The sequence below is a fragment of the Artibeus jamaicensis genome, unplaced genomic scaffold (genome assembly GCF_021234435.1).
Source record: "Artibeus jamaicensis isolate MK-2021 breed Jamaican fruit bat unplaced genomic scaffold, CSHL_Jam_final scaffold_3307, whole genome shotgun sequence".
NCBI lineage: Eukaryota > Metazoa > Chordata > Mammalia > Chiroptera > Phyllostomidae > Artibeus > Artibeus jamaicensis.
In genome coordinates this window covers 4,129,102-4,153,741 of record NW_026522040.1, presented here as the reverse complement: position 1 = coordinate 4,153,741, position 24,640 = coordinate 4,129,102, and the positions used below count along the sequence as shown (strand labels likewise).

The 24,640-nt window shown below is 50.7% G+C and overlaps 1 protein-coding gene across 3 annotated transcripts in view; it reads right to left on the bottom strand.

Annotated features, from left to right (window-relative positions):
- Positions 1-24,640, bottom strand: part of PLXNA4 (plexin A4) — a 440,676-nt gene that overhangs the window by 333,654 nt on the left and 82,382 nt on the right. For all 3 annotated transcript variants that reach the window (XM_053657100.1, XM_037165822.2, XM_053657101.1), the window contains exon 2: positions 5,994-7,258. In XM_053657100.1, the coding sequence (XP_053513075.1) occupies positions 5,994-7,178 (1,185 nt within the window). In that variant the 5' untranslated portion in view covers positions 7,179-7,258. The remainder of the gene's footprint in view (positions 1-5,993; positions 7,259-24,640) is intronic.

The following is a 24,640-nucleotide window of genomic DNA, read 5'->3' as shown; positions in this document are numbered from 1 at the left end:
CCAGTGTGCTCCAGGGTGGCATCCTGGGAAGATAAGTCCAGCCCAGGAGGCCAACCTCGAGGCCTTTTCTCTCACTAGGACCAGCCACACCACCCAGGGCGTGGCCACCATCCTGTATCCCAAAACACCATGTGTACTGGGCTGGAATGTGACTTTCACTGCAAACCGTGCTGGCCAAAGAGGGAGGCGGGTAGGCGTTTCACCTGAATACCTAGGACGGAGTCATATTGAGGAGAGAGGGGAAGACTTGATTCTGTGAAGCTTCAGAGTGTGATGTGGCAGCTGCCCCCGCCCCTCCAAATGCTGAACCAGAAGTCAGGAGTTTGGGGTCAGTGGGCTGAGAGAGGAGCTCGGTGATGTGTGCTGTCCTTGGGACCGGAGAGTGGAATGGGAGTGCACGTTTAGTGTGCCGCAGTGTGTGCATACGCACGCGTGTGTGCGTGTGGCACACGGAGTGGGGATGGAAAGGAGGCAGTGAGAGGGGGAGTCCCTGCTCTGCGAGAGGACTGTTGCTGAGCAGAAAGAGAAACCTTGCCCAGCGCCATAAACAACAGGATACACCCCATCTACTCGGAGCTGCCCTTCCTGCTGACACAAAAAGAAAACACCCCAAGCAGACTGGCAGAGACCAGCACCCGGAGCCCGGAGTGACCGCCTGGCCGTTCCGGATGCTCGCTCTCATGGCGTGTCAGAATCTCAGGCGCCAGATGAACCTGAATGACTGTCCAGGCTGGGATGGGGGTCAGCCGGCCTCCTGCCAGGGCTGCTGTGCCTGGGAAACAATAAATGTAGGAGTGAAAGTGACAGTGCCCATGAACGGGGTTCCTCTCCTTCACTCCTCACTGCCGGCCATGGACTGAAGCTTGGGGTTACACATGACAAGCCCAGCACCTGTGCCTCCGTGACCCATGTGAGACTGGCTGGGCTGGCAGGTAGACCGTGAAGTCGGATAGGCCTTGGTCCAACCCTGGTCCTCCACTGTTAGAAAGGTGAGGGGTCTTTCTGGCTCTTGTGGTGTTTGGGGAGTCCCCTTGGCACTTCAGGATCCAGTGCCCAGGCTTGTAAATGTCCTGCGATGACCAGTGAATTGTCCTGTCCCAGATGCCACTGGCATGCCACTGAGGAACACTAGTGGGAAAAGCAGCTGGCTGGGAATTAGGGTGTATAGTAGGTTCTAGTCTGCTGATTACGTGACCTTGAGTGAAGTACTTGACTTCTCTGCTCCTCCGTTTCCTCAGCGGGAGAGGACGGCTGCCCTTTCTGCTACCCCACAGTACCGTGGCGAGAGGAAAGGGAGGGGACGAACCCCTCTGTGGACTGTCAAGCCCCGTACGAACGCCTACGATGGGACTGTCAGGCTGCTCATAAGCTGCCCCCCTCTGCTCCCACTACTGGAGCTTGACAGGCCTGGGGCCGTGATTCTGGATGAGAGACTCTGCCCCCAAGGGCCTACGTTTTCTGTTGGAAAGTCACTGGAAGTTCAAGTCTCGAGGGTGAGACTTAGAAGCTGATTTTTGCATCACTAGCCTTATCATACTAGAGCTGACAAGGCCTGACTCCTACGTCCACTTGCCAATTGGTTCCAAACTCAGGGGAGATTCGAGTGGAATGAGTGATTGTCACTCCCTAGGATCACAGCCATTGTTCCCACCACACAGACCAGAATGACCTGCCTGGGTGCGTCTCACTCCTAGACTCTCGGGCTCCCGGAGACCGATGTCATTTCATGATTCTTGGCATTCACCAGGTTTGAGTACATTGTCAAAGGCCTAATAAATGTTTCATCCATTCATTAATACATTCGGATACAGAGGGCTGGTTTTCTGTGAGTTTACTCCAGAAAAGGTTGAGGAGGAAATAGACAGCCCTGCCTGGGGGGCTCTGGGGTGCCAGAGCACTGGGCCCCGAGAACACCAGAACCTCGGCCCACGGCAGCATGCTCTCCAGCCTGGCTGCCCCCTCCAGGCCAGGGTGTCGGGGCTCCCAAGAAAGGCCTGGGAGCTGTCACCTGGGCCTGCATAGGCCCTGGCACATGACAGAAGTGACTGGCTATGTGTGGGCTCCTCACCCGAACTGTCACGTGCTCGGCAGCCTTCAAAGGGACCAGAGGCAGAGGCCATTCCAAAGAAATTCATTACCACTCATTCCCCTGGATGATCATCAGCAAAAGGCCTCAGCTAGGCGTGTGGTCCCCTGGATCCCAAGACACACTGGGCCCCTGGCTGGCCCCTCTAGGATGCCCACTCTGCCCGTGCCCCCCTGAGATCCTGAGAGCCACTTGCAGATGCTGCCCCATTTGCCCTTGGATACCCTTTCCAATCAGGCTAAAAACCCCCCCAGGACACAGGAGAAGAATGTCTGGAGGCGAAGGTAGAAGCTGCTCCTGCCCTGAACAGGCACCAGGAAACACAGGGCTGCTTCCCCAGCCTCTGCACACAGCACCCACTCAGGGATTTGCTTTGGCAACAGGCATGGACTCTCCTAGTAAGAGTCCCGTGAGGAGGCTACTGCTGGCGCCAGGCCCTCATCTGCGACGTGGGCTCAGCCAGACTTCCCCGATGCACCTGCAGTAAAAACGGGAGCTCTCGGGGGCCTGCAGGCTGAGGCTCCGGCCTGCCAGTCCATGGCTTCTCTGGGCCTGGGCACAGGACAATGCTGGAGGGATGCCCTGTGGCAGGGCAGGCCATGTCACACAAGTATTCTCTCCCCCTCCCCCATCGTCCCTGAACACAGTCAGAGGGGCAGCGGGACTTAGCGGGGGGTCAGGGGCCCTTACTAAGGCCGAACACTGCTCCAGGCTCTGAGTTTTGGAAGCGTGATTTAAGGGGAAAGAATGTGCTCCAAGGAAATGGAAGGGACCAGAGAGGCCTGAAGTACCACAGGATAAACAGGGGAACTTGGGGAACTTGAACAACAGGAGCACGACAAAAAACAACCATGAATGAAATGGAACCAGCAGCCATGGGGAAAGGTGGAGAAAAGCTGTGTTTGCCAACAGTGTTCCGACAAGCATCCCTCGGTGGGGATGCTCCGGAGCCTGGCCTGGCCGATGGCGTGGGAAACCGTGTGGTCTGAGCGGAGGCCAAATGAATTGCAGCTGAGAGCTCCGGAGCAGAGTACCTCGAGGATTGGCCAAATCAAAGGAAACTGATACTGTGCATTAAAAGCTGGTGTGGCCTTTCAGACTGGCTGGAGAGACAGCCCCGGCCCTGTGTGCAGTTTCTAGCCTCCTCCTTTCTCCTCTCAGCCCTGAACTTGCCTCTAACTTGAAAGGGCTAATTAAAGCCAAAAGAAAAACAAAATCAAAAGCTTGTTATCTGCCTCCATTACTCCAGTCCCGGCATTAGCCTGTCTTACAAAGCTATTTCCCTCTGTTCTCTACAAGGCCATCGTGTGGCGTTAGGACCTAAGGCTCTGCAGACATCCGTGATGAACTTGACTTTCTGTACTGTGGCAGGGGCAAGGTGGGGGAGCACAAACTCTGCCCATGGGCAGTGAGCCTGATCCCTAAAGCTGATTTTACTCCCCAAAAGACAGGTTGGGGCAAGTTCTCTACAGAGGTGTCTACAGAAAAAATAGCCAACCTCTCTGACCTCAAAAGAACTAGTTACTTAGTGAGCACACAGCATGGACTTGCCATCTTCTAACCTAGGTTATATGTGTACATGCTCATGAGGGTATTTATTGTGTATATGCATGCACGTGTGTGCATGTGTGTGCATACTGTGTGTGCAAATATGGTGATAAGAGAGGAAAAGGGGTATTCTCGAGGCTATGTCTGTCATCCACTCATATGTATGACCTTGGACAATTCACTCACTCGGCTGGGCTGTAGAATAAAAGTTTACACCGGAGGATCTCTAAGGGCCGTTGACATTCTCATGCATCTCGCGGGGACAACGTCTGAGTGTGTGATACACCTACACACAGCACAGCACCTGCACTGCCATTCACCGCCTTCACTGGGGTCAGTCCATGGCCCCCCAAGTTCATAAGCCTGTTTCACAGGCTCTCCTGAGTGGGTCGGCTACTGCCCCAAACCAAAGGCCCCAAAGGCTGTGTTACCTGCTAGGGCTCAGCAGACACAGGAGAGTCCCTTCAATTCTCCGGCCTCCAGTTACCATCAACTGCCCCTGCCTTTTTTGGCCCATAGTACCTCTCCCATTTCCTCTGTGACTCTAGGGGTCTTCTGGCTTTCTAGGACCTCCAATGAGTAAGGGTGTCTTTTAGTTTCAGCCCAGGTACCTGGACAGCTTGCTACTGGAAAGTGTACTGAGCCTAAATGTCAGGGCCCCGAAGACAGACTTTGCTGAGTCCCTCCTTTCTCCTGCTTCTCCTCGAGCCCCACCCCAAACCCCAATGACTGAGAAATGGCCTCAGCATTTGCTGGGTGGGGTGCGTGCTGGCGCCCTCTGGAATCTGCGTGACAGGTGGTCATACTTTCTGAAGAAAAACTTACACTTTTTAAATCAACCCAAATACGTTTCCTAATATGGATTCCACCGAAGTTTGACTAGATGTCAGGAACCACATCCATGCGAGTGCACCCTTCTATCTGAAGGGCGAGTTTTCCCTTCCTCTTTAAGATTACAGGATAGCTTTTCTCCAACTAGGTTCCTAACTTTCCAACTGGACAATAAAAAGGAAAAGGAGAGGGACATAGGGCACAGGAGATATCAGGAGCTGAGCCTTCCAAGTCAGTTGAAGAATGATTTGGAAAAAGTTGACCATTGTAAAGACGAACGGAAGCCAAGCCACAGAAAGGCTGATGCTGGTCGTGTTGGGTCACAAGTGAGTTAGGCTGGGTCACCAGTTGCACCTATGATCATCCAGCAAGGCAGCAGCCTGAGGTCCAGTCTGAACCTCAGGGCCCAGAGGCCCTGGGACAGCCACTGAGACCAACCCTTTGTCCCGTTTCCTTCAGCATCCCTGTCACTCAGAACTCCTCCTGGCTGCCTCCTGACTTTGTGACGTCCTTTCTGTGGAGCGGTGCACACGAAAGACACTTAATATGAACAATAAAATGACAACAAACTCACAACTATCAACAACGGAACCTAAAACAAAAACCGTAACAAACTAAGCAGAAACTAGAACAGGAACAGAATCACAGAAATAGAGATCACATGGAGGACTATCAGTGGGGAGGCGGGGGGCGGGGAGAGAATGGGGGAAAAGGTACAGGGAATAAGAAGCACAAATGGTAGGTACAAAATAGGCAGGGGGAGGTTAAAAGTAGTGTGGGAAATGTAGAAGTCAAAGAACTTATATGTATGACCCATGGACATGACCTAAGATGGGGAAATGCTGGTGGGACGTGGGTACAGGGTGGAGGGGAATAAAAGGCAGAAAAAAAGTGGAACTGTAATAGCATAATCAATAAAATATATTTTATAAAATTCAAGGGAAAAATATCTACTTTTCTGAGCAAGTTCTGCTTTTCCCCTCTGTGTTCACTAGACTCTCACCCTACTTCTTCTGCTCTCACGGCTCCATTTCGTAAAGGTATACAGGGGACTGAAAACATAAGTCTCCTGAAATTCCATATCTGTCTCAATGCAGAATGACCGACTCCATTACTCCCAGTAATGGTTTTATTCTAAGCTCTCAGGCAAGGGATTCCCAGGTGTGGTTGGTAAGAGGCCCACGGCACATGCTAACTGGCCTCCAGCAATGCCTGGTGCACAGGACACGTAATCGACGCGATTCCCGCCTATTCCTAGCACTGCCTCCTATACCCAGCAAGCCTCTAAGCAACAAAGTGCCCCGATAGGAAATCTACATTGTAGCTCTGGTTCTGACTCTTATAAGCTCAGCTGCATAGTCACACGTGTTTGAGCTGGTGATGGTCTGAGTCCAATGAGACCCAGACATGGGATATACTTGTCCCGTCTGCAAGATGGCATGGGTGACTCACAGCCCTCAGAGGCCACAGGCTAGGGTCCTCCCCCCACACTGTGTGGTCCCAGCCCGCCGGCCCTCCCCTGACTCACCGCGCTGCTGCAGGGGATGTCCTTCACCTTGAGCCAGGCCAGGTCCAGCGTGCCCTCACCCCGGTAGCAGGACTGCAGCCGCTCCTTAATTCGGTCATTGATCTGCTTCAAGATGAAGATGCATAGGGCTGACTCATCCAGGGACTTCATTTTCCGCTTCTGGCCCTTGGAGAAGAGAGCGAAGAGGAGGTCGTCCTCTGGACGGACTCTGAGGGTCTGGGCAAGCACGGCCCCGGCTTTGGACAGGTAGGCCGCCTGCAGCAAGCGGTACTCCACTGCATTGTGCTCACAGCCAATGGGCACCTCCACGTAGGAGTTGAAGGCGGTGTCCTCCTTGCAAAGCCTCACGAGCTTGGATGTGTAAACCTGTTCCTTTGTGGTGGAGCCTGGGGGAGACACCATCTCAGGCTGAAGGGTCAGAAAGTAGACAAAGTTGCCACTGCTGAAGCCATAGACATAGTAGATATCGAAGTCGGGGATGACGGTGAAGGTGTCCGAAGGGATCTTGATCATCGAGGCCACAAACTCGTCATGGAAGACATAAGCGAACATGCCATCCGCCTCTGAGTTCTTGGTCAGCTTCCGGCTGGAGATGGTGGGGAAGTACTCTGGCTTCCCATCCACTGCCGTAGCAATGAAGAGCTTGTCGTCCAGGTTGCTGTAGGAGACGATCACTCCAAAGACAGAGCCGCTCTCGTTGACTCCCGACAGGTAGTGCTCCTTCTTGTGGAAAGGCTCCCCCAGCTTGAAGAGGTCCTCCAGCCTCAGGAGCTTGCAGATGCCCTGGTAGAGGCTCCCGCAGGCGATCAGCCTGTTCTCCTTGTAGTCTATCAGAAGCATCTTGTTCACGTTGTTAGTGGAGGTCAGGGGCTCATTGCACGTCTGCACAATGCGGGGTGGGTAACAATTGGGGTTGTCCTCATCTGGCCCTGTCTGGTGGGTCACCAAGACCTTCAGGTCACTGGAGAGCTTGTAGATCCGGTTGACAGCCCCCAAGTAAATGTGCCCTGTCCTCTTGTCCACCACCAGGTGGTTGAAGGTCTCCGCTGGCTCCCCACGAAATGTGACAAAAGACCGCTTCTGAGAGGCTGGGGGTGGCTGCCGGGGGAGCAGAGTGGAGGAGCCCATCCCTACCATCAGGAGATGGGACAGCAGGCAAGTCCAGTTCCAGGGCATGGCTTTCATTTCAGACACGGGTCCTTGAGGCACAGCAGCACTGACAAAGCGTCCTCCTGGGAGGGCCAGGACTCAGGAGTGGAGGGTCCCTATGGGGGAAAAAGGATATGATGCTGGGTGACAATGACAATGGTTTAGCTTCACCCCATAGCTTGCCTGGGGGGTCCTCGAAGTATTTGGCTCAAGCCAAAACAGAGAACTGTGCTGGGAGGGGGGATGGGGCTAGAGGCCAAGGGACATGGTCGCTATGGGTGTGTGGTACAGCCTGAGCTGGCGGCAGCAGCCACAGGAGGACATTTCAGTAACAATAACAGTAGAAACAATAGTGATGGCAATAACAGCCACCTCTGGAGTGCCTGACTGTGCCAGAAGCTGTCCTGCAGCTTCCAGGGACAACTCCTAATCTTGAACTTCAACTTAACAAAGCTCTCACTGCTGGGCTCTTCCAACTGCCCCTCCAGCTCCACTCTCCACCCTAGTCTGCACCCTGGAGGCTGACCGACACACAGGTACATCCATGGACTCCTTGCCCTCAGGTCTGGTTAGGCGGAGCCAGGGAAGAGCATCAGCAAAAGGCTGGAAGAAGGGGGAGGGGGAGACAGCAGAAGTGGATGTGGGCTGCATGCATGAACTCTGACCTTTGTCCACAGGTCCAGCAGGGCCCTAGTCAGGCCTCTCCACCTGGTATCTCTGTCTCCATCACCCTGCCCACCCTAATTTGGTCCTAGAGGAGCACACAGGGCCTCACTGTTTCTATTCCTAGGTACTGCCCTGCCTCTTCAGGAGCCACACTTTTCCGAAGAGCCTCTGTATTAATGTTTGTGCAAGCGAGTGAGTTTGCGTGTACTGTTTCTTGCTGGGACCCTGGCTCGTAGACCTGTGAAGTTAGTAGCATTGTTACCCCTGCTTTACAGCTTAGGGGAGTTCTGGAACCTGCACAGCTAGAAGTGGTAGAGGTGGATTCAAACCTGGCTATCCAAGTCCATGGCAGGTTCTCGTTCTTAACTACCAAAGCGCCTTAGGTCAGCCAGGTGTGGGTGGGAATGTCCCCTGGTTACTGTTTACACACAGCAGAATTCTCCAAACAACCACTTCTCGGGGGCTGTCCATTACTGCCAGGCCCTCAGAGTCTGCACCTACCACAGAAGAAGCTTCCCTTTGTCCCTACCCCATCCCTCCTGCTGGGTGGATGATGCATCAGCCCAAATCAGAAAGCCGCATCCTCAGTCCCTTCTCACTGAGGCAGCAGCCAGGTCCTCAGGATACACTGCTTGCTTCTGCGACCTGATGTCCTTTCAGTGAGGCAGATCTTGGCTGCCTCCCAGCTCGGGGCCTCCTCAGAGAGGTTTTCATTGATGAGAGTGAACTTTTTAAAGGAGTAGCCAGGGAAAGAAATAAACAAATAACTCCCAATGAAGCAAAACAGCGTTCCATCCTAGTGTTCTCATTAATTCCTGTCCTATGCTTTCTGCGAGTGATTACAGAAGACTGCTTCACATTCCCATCAGCTGGGTAGAAATCAAGGCAGGAATGGCCTCCCTCTTATCTGGGAGTGTCTCAGCTTTGTGGAATTTCTCTCGTTTACACCCAAGTATGTCGAAACAAGGTAACAGGGAGAAGTTAACTGTTGAGCAACAGAAAACTCTCCATCAGGGAAAGAGCATGAAGTTCGATGGAAACCAAGAGAAGAAGGAAGAAAGCAGATTTGACATTGTTAGCTTGAATCCCAGTGAAAACATAGGTCTTCTCAGGAAAGGATCAGAGGAGGCAGAGGGCGCACCCCACAAATGACAGCAGCCCTGCACGTGGAGGGCCTTCATTCACTCTCTCCACGTGGAAAATGTTTGCTCAGGCCACACGTGAGACGTGCCAGACACTGTGAAATCCAAGGATGCCTGGGGCTGAATCAGGCACACACTATAAGGACTGAAATTACTCAGACGGTGAAAAGCTATGTGCTAGACCCTGGAGTGCTTTGGGAGTTTGCAAGAAGTAAGTAAGTTGGGGTGGGGGAGCTTGGAGCAGGGTGTAGGAAGCCTTAGGGAGGGGATGGCATCTGGGCTGAGCCATGAACTTGGAGGGGACGTGCAGAGCCGGAAGGGAAAGGCCCCCATGGGGAGGGTCAGCAGAGCAAAATCCCGGGCATGTCAAACAGGATATATACCAGGAAGAGTCTCTGGAGGACATGGTTCCTGAGAGTCGGAGAGAAGAAAGGGCTGGAAGAGAGAACCACCACTGTCGTCAGGATGTCCCGGCAGGGCTGAGACCAAAAGGCATGGTATGAGGAAAGAAACTTAAAGGAAAGAGCAAAGGCCCCCAGAAAGGAGACTCCACATTCCTCTCCTTTGAGCCTTTGCAGAAGAAACTGAGTTTGGAGCTGAGAACTGCGGGCAGGGAGGGCCTGCCTTGCTCACCGGTGCGTCCACAGCCCCAGACCAGCGCCTGGCACACTGTGGAAGATCGAGGTCTATTTTCTGATTGGCAGAAAGAGAAGCAAGGAGAAACATCACTCTCTGTAGGCCATAGGCCGTGTACCATACCCCAGGCCCCGTACAAAGGCTGGCACGTGGGTGACCTCACCTAATCATCACAACTGTTCACTGGGGTCAAGACTGTTTTACCTGCTTCTCAGGTGAGGACATTTTAGCTGTGCAAGGGCACGTGGATACTAAGTGACAGGGGTAGAATTGAAACTCAGGTTTGTGTCACTGGAAAACCTGTATTCTCTCTAGCAACGTGCAATTCTCGAGCCCAGAACACATAGCACTGGGAAGCCCTTTTTAATTCATGGAAGTCCCCAAGCTGAGAAGTCCAGGACTTCACCCAGCAGTACCTCCCTGACAGGTGAAAAACAAAGGCCCTGGGCCCGCAGGGCAACCTGGCAGGTAATACCCTTCAAGTGGGCACTGCTATCTACCTCTAAGAGCATTAATGACAGGAAAGCACCTAGTACTCAAAAGTGCTTAATAAGTGATAGCTGTTGTTGAAAGATTGAAATAAGATGAAAAGATTTAGGATTATGATACCATCAGGAACCAGGTCATTTAGAGTGCTGAGGAGTTGAGATGGTTCATCTTGAATTGCCTGTGCAAATTCAAGTATCAGAGAAGAATCTAGAAGTTTGTAATCTAAAAGAGAGAGTCCAGGTTAATAATCCCAGTTCCTGATTTTAGAGACAAGGAAGCTGAGATCCAGAGAAATTAATGACTTGCAGGAGGTCACACAGCGAGTTCAAGGTGCAGGTAGGATTAAGCTCAGGTCCCTGTCCAGTGCTCCGGGTCCAGTGCTCTTTCCACCCCCCACAGCCTTTCCTGTGGACCCACTTCAGCATCTGCTCCCTGGCCTTTGTGTGGAGGAGCCCGGCCTCTGGGTACCATCTGCTCTGCTGGCTAACACAGCTCTCGGAACGTCGCTGCCAACAACCAAATTCCAGCAGGGCCGGGAACCCTCATTCCAGGTCTGGGGCAGATGCAGGTCCGGGCCCAGACACCAGCCCTCGAGAGGGAACTCTCGGCTGTCCCTGTGTTGGGGAAACTGCCAAGCACTAGAGAAAGCATGCCTGCCACACCCCCTCCTTACCGTACACACTCCCAGACCCACGAGCCAATCAACAGTTCTCTAGTTTGCGAGAGGCGAGACGAGGAAGCCTGTAATTATGAATTTACTGAGCAGAAAGGTGCCAGGGCTCATTCTCCATCTTCTATTAGGTACTGAAATGAGACACAGTTATGCATCTCAAACACTTATCACCCTCATCTGAGGATGCTGAAATTACTGCGCCTGGAGAGGGTTGGGGGGGATCCACAGAAAACAATAATGTGTGATAGGAATAAGCAGCCTCTCATTTTACACACCACGAAAGGGACTGATTGGAAAACAAATAACACAGAAATGGAAGAGAAGGGAACAAGCAGGGCTGTGGGCTCCAGCCTGCCTCACCAGAGTCCCCACTGGGCACCGCAGAGGCGACCCAACCTGCAAGCAGCCCTCCTACCCCAGCCCCCGTCCCCTGCCCCTGACCCCGGGCTGCCTGAGGCTGCTCCATTCCAGCAAAGCTGGGGCTTCCAGTGTGGCTTCCATTCCAAACGCAATCCTCATAAATGGTGACCCAACCTAGGAAACCCTCGACCCTGCCCCCCATTTCTCTTTGGGGTCATCAATTAGCTGGTTGTATAGCAAAGTGTTAGAGGGAGCATTCAGCCCCACTCTGGTTCTTAAAGACTAGTGATGTGGCCAGGCCATCTCCTGGTGGCCCCGGAGGACTCGCTGAGCCAGGCAGGGTGCAAAAGTGGTGGGCAGGCGGCAGAGCTTGGCTCTGAATCACACCCAAACACTGCAATTTTCCCTTCTTTGAAATCAGATTTTAATTCTGAGGGATCTCAGGGGAGACAGGACTCATTTTTAGAAGCAGATCATCATTTTGATTAAAGAAATTGGGACTGTCTTTGTTTTATGTGGCAAGTTTTGAAGAGCTCAAACTAATTTTCATGAAATAGCATCATCCTCTCAGATTTCTGAGTGGTGGAGAAGAAGATTATAGAGTATTTTAAAATAGCAATTACCTCACAAAATTACTTTGGAGTTTACAAGGTGTTTTCACATTGCCTCGATCTGATTTTATTGTTTGCAACAGGTGTAGGTTGAAGAGGTGCTTACAAGTACACCTCCTTTACAGACAGGGAGACTGAGCCACGAGCAGCCACAAGTTGTTCCGGCCGAGGTCACACAAGGTCGTGCGGGGCCGTGGAGAGCTCTCCAGGTCTCCCTCAGTTGTTCTGAAGGAGACCTGGAACCTTCTCTGACCCTCCAGACAAAGCGCTAATGCTCAGGCATTTGCAATTGGAATAAAAGAACGCTCGGAAAAACATATTCCAAGGTGACATTTCAAAAACCCATCTCTACAACCCATCATCACAAGTCCAGAAACCAGCCGAGCAGGCCACACATGCCTCTTAAATAAAATAGAAGAGAAAAATCAGAGCATGTCCCATTTAGGAAAAGAACAGTTTAGTGAGACCTTTGTGTCAGCCGCATATATGGACATATTGAGTGTGACGTATTGGTGTTTCTTTTTGGCGATCATTGTGATGGTTAATTTTATGAGTCCACTTGGCTGAGCCTGAGTGCCCAGACCTGTGGTCAAACATCATTCTGGATGTCTCTGTGAGAATATTTTTTAATGCGATTAACATTTGAATTGGTGAGCACTGAGTGAAGCAGACTCCCCCCAACCCCAACTATGATGGGAATGAGCGGCCATCCAATGAGTTGAAGATTGAACAGAACAAAAGACTGGCCTCCCCCGAGCAAGAGGGGATTGGGCCAGACAACAGCCCTTGGATGGGAACTGCAACATGAGCTCTCCTCCAAGTCTCCCATTTGCGGGTCCACCCTGCAGATTTGGGACTTGGATTCTCCCTAATTGTGTGACCCAATTCTGTTTCCCTGGAGAACCCTGACTAATACAGTTGTGATCAAAAATAATTTAAAAGACATTGTTAGAAACAGTGGACAGCTATTATTTTTGGCTACCACACATTTATCCTCTGGAGATCCACCCCTTCACCCTCCCTCAGCCCAAAAGCTCTTATTAACTCCAACCCTTGTTCAAGGGTGTACACATGACCCGGGTCCACACCAATCAGCACAGAGCAAAGGGTTGGGCAGTCACAGTGATTGCTTGGGGACAGGCCCCTGGATAGATCAGAATCTTTGTGAGGCAATGAGACTTCGGGTGGGAGTGCTGAGGGAAAAGTTCTAGCTCTTGCATCAGATGTGACCTTGGAGATGTGTGAGCCTAAGAAATACAGGTGCCATCTTGTAACTATCTGGGTGCAAGGTGAGGAGGGAAAAACTGAAAGGAATGAAGTCACCCTACCAAGGAGAGCCAAGCTGAGCTACAGGGTGGAGCGCACCGGCTCCCAGGCCTGGTGACATCACAGAGCTGTCTGGATCCTGTGCCCTGAAGCCAGCTCCATGCTTATTCTTTCCAATTACAAGAGCCAAATTTTCTCCCATTTCATAAGTCCATGTGGATTCAGGTTTGTGGCACTTGTTAATGAAAGAATCCTAACCCATAAAAATCCAGCTTTCTAGCCAAAAGAGTAGCATCTCTCATCACACCCCCTCTAATAGATCATTCCTTCACAGGAAGAAGTGAGCACGCCAAAGAGATCTCTGTGTCCCATGGCTCACATAGACAAATGAGAATTTTGCAAATAGTGAGGCTTTATTCCAGGTGAGTGTTGGATGTGTGTCCTGCCTTTCATAATCAAATACAACAATTCCCCTGTCTGCCTGGAATTTGCCTTGAGGGTTGTGCTGGCAGGTCTGTTGAGATGATTTCCACCCATTCATGGTTCTGTATCTTCTGCACAGGTGGTTTACCCCCCTGACCCCCTCACCTAGGGACTCATTCTTCAAAAGAGGATTCTGACCCTGGCAGTGGTCTAGGATGGCCCTACCATGTGTTGGTACAGGAACTAGGTCCCACCAGAGTCTCACATTTTACAAACTGTTTTATTTGCACATTGATGTTGTCCTCTCTCTATAAATATAAGCTCCTAGAGGTCAGAGATTATGCATTTTTTCACCACTATTCTCTTTAGTCCCAAGCCAGAGCCTGATACATAAGAGGTATGTAATAAATGTTTGGGGACACAGGAATAAGTGGATGAATAAATGTATAAATGAATGAACAAGGAGTGAGTGAATGAATGAATGAATTACTGCTCTACAGCAGAGATGGCAGCTGGGATCACTTAGCTGAAGTACAAAGTAAATCTTGGTTCTGGGCCACCTAGCTCAAAAAGGGACCAAACTCCAATGTTAGTTTTATCTGCTCTAATCCAGGGCTTGTAAGTATTTAAAATACTCATTGTCCATTTAAAGCATAATTTCAAATGCATCCTCTTTCGTACATGATTTACAGCGAGAGCAGCTGGTCTACCAGCTGGAATCTCATATAACAAGTCACCTTGCATCCACAAGTTAGACTTTGAGAACCAGCGCCGAACTCAGCATAGGAAATTGGTACAGACCTGTTGAGGAGAAGGAGCTGGGCCTGGAGACAAAACTGCAGCGAGGAAAACTTAAGACAATGCAAAAGACAGTCTCTAGAAGTCAGCGTGCACGCATTCATTCAGCCAAATGTGGAAGTGGGTGCAAAGGGTACACACCCTCCAAAGCAGAAAACATTAGCCCTGCCCTCCAGGGGTTGGAAGCCCCCTAGAGGGCCCTCCAGCTTGGCCCCTCTGAGGCCATCTCCAGTCACTGGAACGCTCTGCAGAGCTCCACCTCCCAGCCCCTCCTGGAAATCAGAAGCCTCATTATTTCCCAGTCTTCCCTACCATGCTGCCCTGTAGGGAATTTCATCTTTTGTACAGGGACAGGCAGCTGGCTTTCCATCACAAGTATGTGCTTCCCCATCTGTGCAGCAGCAGGTGTGAAGCTGTCTGTAAGAGGTGGCTACTAACTATGATCTACATTTCCACTCGGTATCCAGGCGTGACCATGCCAATAGCGAGAGAGCCAAAACAGGTAAGAAGTTAGGTGTGTATTGTCTACAGACCCTTTCACCCGCTGGATAAAGAGGATTCTGAGGCCTGTGGGATGGTGAAGCCCAAGATAGAAGGGCCCACCCACCGACCAGGGACATCCATACCAGACCAGAAATAAACCATGACGGGGATAAGGCTCTGATTTGTGTGTGAAAGCAGCGGGCCCCACCCTAACTAACAGGGGCAGAAACACAAGCAGCGGGCAGCTCGTCAGAGCCAACCAGGATTCTGTGCCGAGACTGGTTGCCTGGGAGCTCTGACCCCAGCACGTCCCGCTGCCCTGAGGGAAAGTCCTCTGCCAGTATCAACAGCCCCCTCCTTGCTCCCAAGGCCAGACTGAAGGTTGCCAGATCCAGAGAGGTGGGGCCCAACCATGCCGGGATCTACAAGGCAGAAACATCTTCATGTTCCTCAGTGGCCCTTCCCACATTTTGGACCTGGGGAAGTAGTACATATGTGTGCATCTGAGGACAGTGAGGGGCTTGGGGACACAGCACAGGTCACATTTCTATTTCATCCAATAAATACTAGGCATTCATTGATCTAAATTAGCAAAATGGACACACATCTTTTGGAGAGTTACACTAATTTGTAATTTACAAATTTAGAATATCATTAGGTAACCAGTATTTTTTTTCTATTATTCTCATTTTAAACTCTTGGTTTCTAGAAGTGGGAACCATGCGTTGTCTTTCTATTCTCCTTTTTTGGGAGAACTATGTTTCCATGAAGCACCTACGGCCCACTGGTGCAGCCGGCAGCAGTCGGAAGCCCAGGACGGGCACGCGGCCTCCCCACCATGTATTTCACCGGTGCCTTCTCCTTTCACCACCTCAGAAGCGAGTGCCACATTCATAACAGGCAAAGGGTCCAGGGTGTGGATGTCACAGTGCAATCTATCATCACCACTAGGGGGAAAAAATCAAGTCAAAGCAACTGTCCCTCCAAGAGGAGTCACACTGCTGTCTCTGGACAGTCCCACGTGCCAGAGGGGGGCTCAAAGGGGCCAGCGTGGCCACCACCCAGCAGAAAACCAGAACCATGATGGCTGGGGCAGGCCGTGGGCCCTGGGTCAGTCCCTCCAGCCTGCTGGCTGTCTCTCTGCTTCTACTTCCGTTCTTCTGAGCATGAGTAAAGTGACATTGGTTGGGGGAAGGGCTAGCAGAGGGCATAAAGGATAGGGGAGAGGGAGCCATGGGGAGCCAGACTGAGAGTCCCTGGTGCCACCAGGCAACCAGCCCAGGCCCTGAGAAATTCAGCACCAAGCTCAGCTACTCAGAGCTCTTAATCCTCACTTCCCAGCTTATTAAAGGGAGCTGGGGAAACACTATTACCATGGACAGAGCCTAGAAGCCTCTGCAGGAGGGTGAGTCTGGGAGTAGCCCCCATGCAGAGATTAGGCCTTCCATGGACCCCTGAGGCCCCATCTATGGTTCCCTCCGCCAGGCCTCCCGTCCTTGGCCCTGAGGCCCCCCTACCCCCAGGGTGTGAAACCACCTGTCCCTCGCCAAGTCTGCCGTTGCCAGCAGAGCTGAGCTGGAGCTTCAGCGAACCCAGGCAGCCCAAGATGGAACTCCATTATTACATTATGGCAGCCCTTTGTACTTCAGGCACTGTGGTCTGGGTAGGGAAGTCGCTAAGCAATGACTCGCTTCATTCCAAGTCTGGCTGTGAGGCTTTAAAAACACAACTCTCTCAACAGCAGCCTGGGCTGGGAGGACAAAACCATAAACTTCTTTCCAGCGTCTCATTTAAAGAGACAGGCCTGCCAGGAATTTGGGGTCAGATGCCTCAGCTTGACTTGGCATCAGTGTGATCCCTTTCCCCATCCCAGCTCTTGTCCCAGCCCAGGAGGAATGTCCTGTCCAGAAGTGGGAGGGGGAAGGCTGGCTGCCAGTCTTCTAAGATACCCCCCTGGCTTCTAGATGTGCAGAAATGCGGGGAAGTCATAAAAAGGACATAAAGACACTACAAAGTTATGGCAAAGGAATACTTACTATTGTTTCTGGCTCCCCGAGACCAGGGTGGACAGAGAAGGGGCTTGGTCCAGTGCACAATGGGGACAGTCATCACCCCACCATGCAGCCCGTCTCACGCAGGTGGTCTGGGGTGAAGGGGATTGAAGCCTCGCTTCACTGACTGATTTTCATCCGGGAAGGAGGTTCTGCAGCTCCCACTGGCATCTGGGCCCGGCCTCTGCCTGGCACCCATCCAGTGAGCCTCACCCAAACACGCTCCTCTCTCTGAAGACTCCCCTCTCCTTTCACATTCAGGGAAAGAGGCAGGGTGGTCTTGGCTCACAGTTCTTGACGTATCCACCAGAGTCACACATAAAAGCCTCTTCTCTCTGAATCACCGTGGCAGGGAGGCTACAGATGTCAGGAATGATTATCTAAGGCCACAGCCCTGCTAAGTGGCTGCCCTTCTCTCTGATGCCTCAAGTTCCCCATCTGCAAAACAGTGTTACTGGAAATGGGGTGAGGAGAAGAGAGAAATCACTGAATCTAGGAGAAGTGAGAGTTTCGGGCCTCCCGGAACACGGGCCGTTACTGGTGTAGGGAGGGTCTCGCCAATGGCCTTTGCGGTGGAGCCAAGTAGTGGTGATGACTAGGACCCCCGGGGGTGGCATTTGCTGGAAAACAAAAGGCTGGTGTTGAAGTTTCTCTTGAAACCCTGCATCTTTGCTTCAATTAGCTTCTTAGCAGCCTAAAGCTGCACCGGGGGCCGTGTCAGGAGAGCCTGCCACCAGGCACTGGTGCGGTAAGTGGGCCTCGATCATACTCCCCGACCCTACTTCCTCTCACAAGAAGAACTGCTGGCGGTGGACATGTGTTGCCTGCTCAGGTGTTGGCCCATTTCACTGAGCCAAATCCTTTTAAATTCCACAGGGGTCTTCATTCTTCTAGCCTCTGGGGACTTCTACAAGTGACATGTGACAGAAGAGTCAGCAGGAGGTCTCCACTCCCCAAAGCATCCTCACCCACCCAAGGGCTTCACATACACCCCAGGGTAAGGTGATTCTGGCCCATTTCATTTCCTATCCTTAACAAAAGAAGAAATGAAAAAAAAAAAAAAAAGGAATGGAAATCTCCTTCCTTAGACTGGTGCGAAATCTCTCACTAGACTTTTCTAACTGAAAAAAAAAGTCAATAGGGTTGGAAACAATGCTAAATGCAGCATTCTGGGGGGAGCCGGCTGACAGCCCAACACTCTCAGATCCTGGGGTCTCAGCATCTCCCCTAGTTACCACTCTTCTGGAAAGTCCTCCTCACCCCCAGCCCCTGACACTGCTGTCCCCATCAGGGGTCAGGGCTGACCGGCTTCCCATAGCCCAGCCACCTACCTTCCAGCCCACAGTCTCCAAGCAAAGAGCCAGTTATCTCAGCAAACGGTGGCACCATGAGAGAGCAGACTATCTGCGGCACATTCAGGGCAAATGGCAGCACTTCCATTGTTATCCGATGCCTGGTGGGCGGGCTGTCTGCCCAGCCCTCTCCTCATCCTCCACCTCCCCCTTTTCCTTTTTAATTGCAGCAAAAATCAGGAAGTGAACAGTTGTCTGCCTTGCTGGTCTATATTCATGTAATTAGTGCTATTTAATTCCACGATGAGGCAAAGCCCATAAAATACAAAGCATATTTCAGCTGCCTGCTGCAAATCTTGGAAGAAATCCCCCCACGGCCGGAAGCCGAATAGAGAACTATATTCACTCCTTAAAAGAAAAAATGGTCCAAATGACTGTAACAAAGTTTTGGGGCCGGGCACTACTACCTAGAAATATGCAAGGAGGTAGCAGAATAGGAAATTTATATCTCAAAGTTTGGAAATAATCTCTATCACCATGACAACACTGAATTTTTTAAACATTTAGTATTGATCACGTAATGCTAGTATAATATGTCATTATTATAAAGGAGGCCAAGAAAAACCTAAAGGGGTTGTTTTTATTCCCATGTGCTTTGAGGGTCTGGGTCCCCAGCAGTGGGAACCTGGAACCCCAAGTCGTACTGCCTCTCCCACCCACCGGACAAATACCTATGAGTCAAATGACTGAGGAGATGTGTGCAGTTTCTGGCAATGATTCGAAATTAGCTAATATTCTCATTTCCCAACTCTTTCATCCCACCCACCCCACCACTGAGTCTTCACTCTACTCCCTCATTTATGCCAGCAACGCATGAAACAAGGAGCAGGAAACCATTTCCTACGTGAGGCACAGAATGATGAGGCCTCTCAGAGGCCAGTCTCCAAAGTACCCAACAATGTAAAGCAGCCGCACAGCACAGTCCTCAACAAGTCAGCCTCTGCCCCCAGCGTCACTGCCAGGCTCTGTCAGCAGTACTCTTGTGGGACTGACTCACTCCCATCACACCTCTGTGCACCAATCATGCCCTCCTTCCCTCCAACTGACAAGAATGCAGAGGGCAGGACGTTACTGGAGAGTCCAGAGCAAGGCCAGGATGAGAACAAATTCACATTGAGTGCTGCTGACACCCCCTTGCTGGACCTGCTTAGAGGCTGTGTCACCGGGGGCATAAGAAGCCAAGAGATGGATCCAAGGTGTAAGAGAGGGTCAGATCCTTTGCAAATCCCAGGAGACCTTTGTGCAGACTGGACAGTTCTTACAGGTCTTCTCCGTACATCAATCACTGGACTTAAACACAGAGTGCTCCACGCAGATAGGAAACACATCGGCTAGCTCTAGCCACCTCCCCCTCTGACACAGCCTGAAGTTCCACCATCACCAGCACCTCTCACTAGTGTGTAGACCTTGCCTTCTATAAACTCCTTTGTGTGCAAAAAGCACCCAGGACTCCCTCCAAAAATACATGTCTATCCCCATTCAACCCAGGATTATTATCATCCAGTTGGGGACATGGAGACTCGGAGCATTTCATTAACTTACCCAAAGCCATGCTCTTCATGTGTCTACCACTCAGGTCTCCTGACAAATCCAATACTTCCCTTGTAAGTACTTTTCATGAAGCCACCTATCAATCATCACGGAAGACTATACGTCAAAAGTGGGAGGGAGAAGTCTCGAAGGCCCCGTGACCAATGCACAGTTGTTAACTAGAAGGAGAGGGAGGTGTTCTAGCTTATTAGAATTTAAAACTAAAGCACTTTAAACTCTCATCACCATGATAGGCCTTGATAAGTTGCATTGATCGAAATGTCCTGTTCCTTCATCCCAAGGAGGTAACAAAACTGGACAAGTTCTGAGTGGCTGAGGGATGGCCCTTTGTACAGGGAAGAAAACTCAAGTCTGTTCACACATGTGTTCAACAACTCTATGTATTTGGCTCCTTCTACCTACCAGGGACCTACTTTCCAAGGGTGCACAGTAACTAAGATGAAAAGGTCTTTGATCTCATGGAACTTACATTTAACAGGGAGAAGACAGACAATAAGCAAGAAAAGTGGTCATTTACAGAGAGTGTTAAGCTCTTAGAAAGAGAAGGCACAGTCATGGGATACGGAGTAACTGTGGGGACCGGGGCAGAACCAGTGGCAGTCTCTCTGAGACGGTGCTTGAAGGGGCAATAAATGACCAGGAGGAGCCAGCCATGCAAAAACTGCAGGAAAGAGCCTCCAGGGCCAAAGGAAAAGTGAGTGCAACCCCCTGAGGAAGGGGCAGACTTGGCAAGGCAAAGGCAGAAGGCGTTGAGAGAGCAGGGAAGTATGAGTAATGAGGTCGTAGAGGAAGGCAGGGGACAGATGAAGGACATCTGAAACCCTAAGAAGGAATTTTATTATCATTCCAAATGGCCTGGGAAGTTTTAAGCAAGGGAGTGACATGGTCAGCCTGGCTGCTGGGTGGAGCAGGAGGCCTGCAGGAGTTCCCTGAGTGGCTCAGATGCTGATGGTGAAAGCAGAGAAGTCCTTGCTCCAGCAGGGCTTGCTGGTGACTATGGAAATGAGGGGGGAAATGCATACTGCCTCCTCGAGTTTGGCTTGAGTCCCTGGGTGGATAGTTGTACCACTAGACTGATATGGGGAAAGCTGGGGAGGAACAGGGCAGGGGAGCAGGGAAGTCAAGAGTTCTGTCTGAGTCATGAAGGGCCAGATTGTCTGCAAAGCTGGCTTCTCCCAGGTTGATGCTAAATCAAGGGAATCATGGGGCAAACCCAGCTATGTGGTCCGCATGGGGCATCTCGTTTAAATGTCTGAAAGAGGTTGCTAATGCTGTCCTTAGTTTTTAGATGAGAAACTGATTTTCAAAACTAACATGAAATGAGACTACAATCTGAGCCTAAGTCTGCAGAAAGCGCCGTGGCCATCAGGGCCTCTGCTTCTGACAGCCCTTTATAGATGCAGGGTGTGCACCCGGGGACCTCAGCTAGAAGAAGGTGGTGCCAACTACAATGCTTTACGTAGGGACCTAGCATTTTGCACTTAGTATTTTGTGAAAGAAGAACTATCACATCAAAACTTCGATTTGACTAAAGGGAAATGGCAGCTGCTTATGAAAGACAGGCTAAGTTGTGAACATCATAAGTTTCCAACCAAAATTAATATCAAAGGCGTGAACGCAGCAAGGGGTCCTCAGTGTTAGTCCCACACGTCTTAGCCAAGAGCTCTCTCTTCACTCGGGTTTAAAGAGCATCGTGGGCACCCAGTTATTCAGACTCCACAGGCCAGAGTCTGAAAGAAGTTGGACTGAAACCAAAGGAACTCAGAGTAAAGACAAGATCTTTTTTTGTTACTAACTTTTTAAAAATCGTGGTAAAATATAGGGTCCGGCACAAATAATGCCCCTTTTTGTTACAAAATCTTTTATTACAAAATCACAAGCATGTAATTCTATAACATGACAATACCACATTCAAGCATACCACCTGACATTTTAGGTGAAATGTTCAAATTAAAACGATAAATTATTACACCTATATTATTACCCTACCAACCACACTTAAGCAGGCGTTAACTTCTGCCAGACCCTCTAGACATAACAGAAAATTTACCATTTTGACCACTTTTAAGTGTCCCGTTTGCTGGCATTAAGTACAGTCACTGTGTTGCACAGTCACCACCACCCATCCCCAGATAAAACTTTGCGTCACCCCAGCTGAAACGTGGTACCTCTTAAACAGTAATGCCCTGAACGCCTCTCTCCCCTGGCCCTGCCAGCCACCGTTCTCCTCTCTGTCTCTATGAATCGAACTCTTTCAGGAGGCCCACACCCATGGAATCACAAGTACTTGACCTTGTATACCTGGCTTATTTCACTTAGTATGTCTTCAAGGCTCATCCCCACTGTAGCATGGGAGGTGAGACCATTTTTAATAAAGTAAAATGGGTTGCCATCCCCAAAGAAACTTTTCTGGGTTTGAAACTGCTGCTCAGAGTTGGAGTTTCGGGCACACTGGTGAGAATGGGAAGGAATGATGGACTAAAATGCGCAGGCAGATGACTGTCGAAGCTTCTGATCGAAAACACGCCCCTAAACCCACCGCACCTCCAGACCCACACAATTGTAATGGTACACCACTGAGAAGAGCTTCAATTCCCCCCAAAATTCTGCTTCAGAAGACTCCCTAAGTGAATTCGGGAAACATCGACTCACTCCCGTCCAGAGCCACGAAGCACGTTAGCTGATTAAAACTCCGGAGAAGTCTTCGATAAAGATACCTGTTGAAGGCTTTTTAACCAGGGTGTCTCAGAGTGTTTGACTAAGGAACTTCTTTATCGCTTAACCCCTGTTAAAACCCCCAGGAGGCTGTTCCGTGGTACCCACTTTGGGAAATGCTGGCACTCTGGTTTCCGTTCCTCAAAAGACTTTTACACCTATTTTCTCACTTACTTTGCTTTTAATCCTGCCAAGTAGATTGAGAAATTTAAGGTCATTTTCTTTGCATATTGTGAAAAAAAAAGCTTCCAATATCTAGGTCTGGAAGGAAAAGCCCTAGGTGAAGAGAAGCAGCCAGAACAAGTGGTGTAGGCTCCGGCCCCTTGCCTCCCCCCTTCTGCTAAAGGCCCATCATGTAAGACACGGTGCCTTTGCCACCTCTACCACCGCACAGACACACAACATCCCTCCCTCAACTTCCTGGCAAAAGCCAGCCTGCAGGGCCCAATCCCCTTCTTCTGGCTCCTCTTGGCACAGCTGAAAGAGGCTACAATTTTCTCTACAATTTTCTGAAATCCGACGGGAAACTAGAGTAAACAGAGGGGAAGGAGGAAGCATGAAATGAGTCTATCTGAATAAAGTACGGGTTTCTGTTTCATCCATCCCTGGCTCATTCCCAGGCTCAAAATCCTCACCATCCTCACACCCAAAGAGGGGTTCGACTTCCAGGCACCTTGCTCAGATGCCTCACTTCCTCCCTACCTGTAACACAAGTGTTGCTGGTGCCCTCGTAGGGGCTGCTGTTTTATTTGGGGATAATGACACATCTGCCCTGACCTACGGGTTAAGGAATGCTATGCCAGTAAAGGGGTGAATATTCATGGTGTCAGTATTGCCAGAGGTGGCTCCCCAAAATAGGTCACTAGGATGAATGGCACACCATCACAGGTAGCAGAGGGACCTCAGTCTTTATGCTAAACTTGAAGGGGTCCAAAGGGGCCAGCTAGGGGCCAAAAATGAACATGCTCATAGCAGCACAATAGGTATTAAACCAGAACATCATACTGATGAAGCAAAATAAACCATACTTGGAAACCACATGGACTTGTTACAGTAACGCTCTCCATTTATTTCCCTTTTATTACCCCCAGGCCCCTGGCGAAGTCCTGTGAAAATGTCCAGCCTGTATCAGCTGTGCTGTTAGATTTTAATGGACTGCTGTAAATCCAGACTGAGGCTGAGGTTTCCAGGGAGTTGCATCCCATCCTCGGAAACTGGCGTGGCTGAAGCCGCAGTTACTGGTGGAAGCAGTCGGAGTCTCTGGGCGATGCTTGAGGCCACAGGACCTCAGTGCCCCTCCTTAAGTGGATGCCCTCCCTCCACTGTCAAGGCGGGGCAAGACCACAGTTCCTTTACCGAGAAAATCTTGCCGCCACCTCTCAGGAGCTCCTTGCCCAGATCCCAACTGCATGCCCAGCTTCTAGACACTTTAGGCAGGAATTTTCATCACCATTTCATGGAGGAGGAAATTGAGACTCAGAGAGGTTAGGAAAGGCTTTTCCCAAAGTCACAAAGACTATTCTAGGAAAGAGGCGATCAGATCTACAGCCAGTAAGGGCAATGCAATGTGGTGAGGCATCCAACGGGCACAGGAAAATGAATTGAGAAGAAATGAAGCAATCTCTAAGTGAGCAGGCGAACAAGATTCAGTCAGCTCTGAAAAATCAATGAGGCAAAATGCTCAGCTCGTAAAGATCAATGAGGCAACCGACCAACAACCTGCATTCCCACCTGAACTGATACTCGACCGCGTCACAGTCACGTTTGTATTTGCCTAAACTAAGTACGAATTCCGGTGTATTTGTCTGGGTGCCAGATCCAACCTCTACCTAGGCTCTCACCTGGCCTGATCGGAACAGCATCATCAAACAGCCCTGAGAGGTGGCTGACGGTGTGTGCCCGTGGAGGCTACAGAAAGAAGCCCCTGGAACATGGAGATAAGGTGACTTTCTGAGAGTTAATTTAGCAACAATCAGGACGGCCACACGGAAGCACCAGCTATCTGCAGAAGCCACCTTATGGGAGCTCGGCACTCCCAAATCACTGCTGCCGGAGCACGGGACTGAAGCCCACTCAGGGTGACATCGTTTGTTCCTCCAGATGAGAATGTAACTCAAGAAGGCTGCAGTCCTCACAGCCTCAATGAAGATGGTGTTAACCGCCTCGAGATGGGTGGCCTGGAGTACAGAGCACATCAGTCGGAACTTCTGAGTGCTAATCCCACAGGAACCAGGGAGAGAGTGCTGGGGCCGTGGGGATTGCCCAGCAGGAGCACGTGGCTC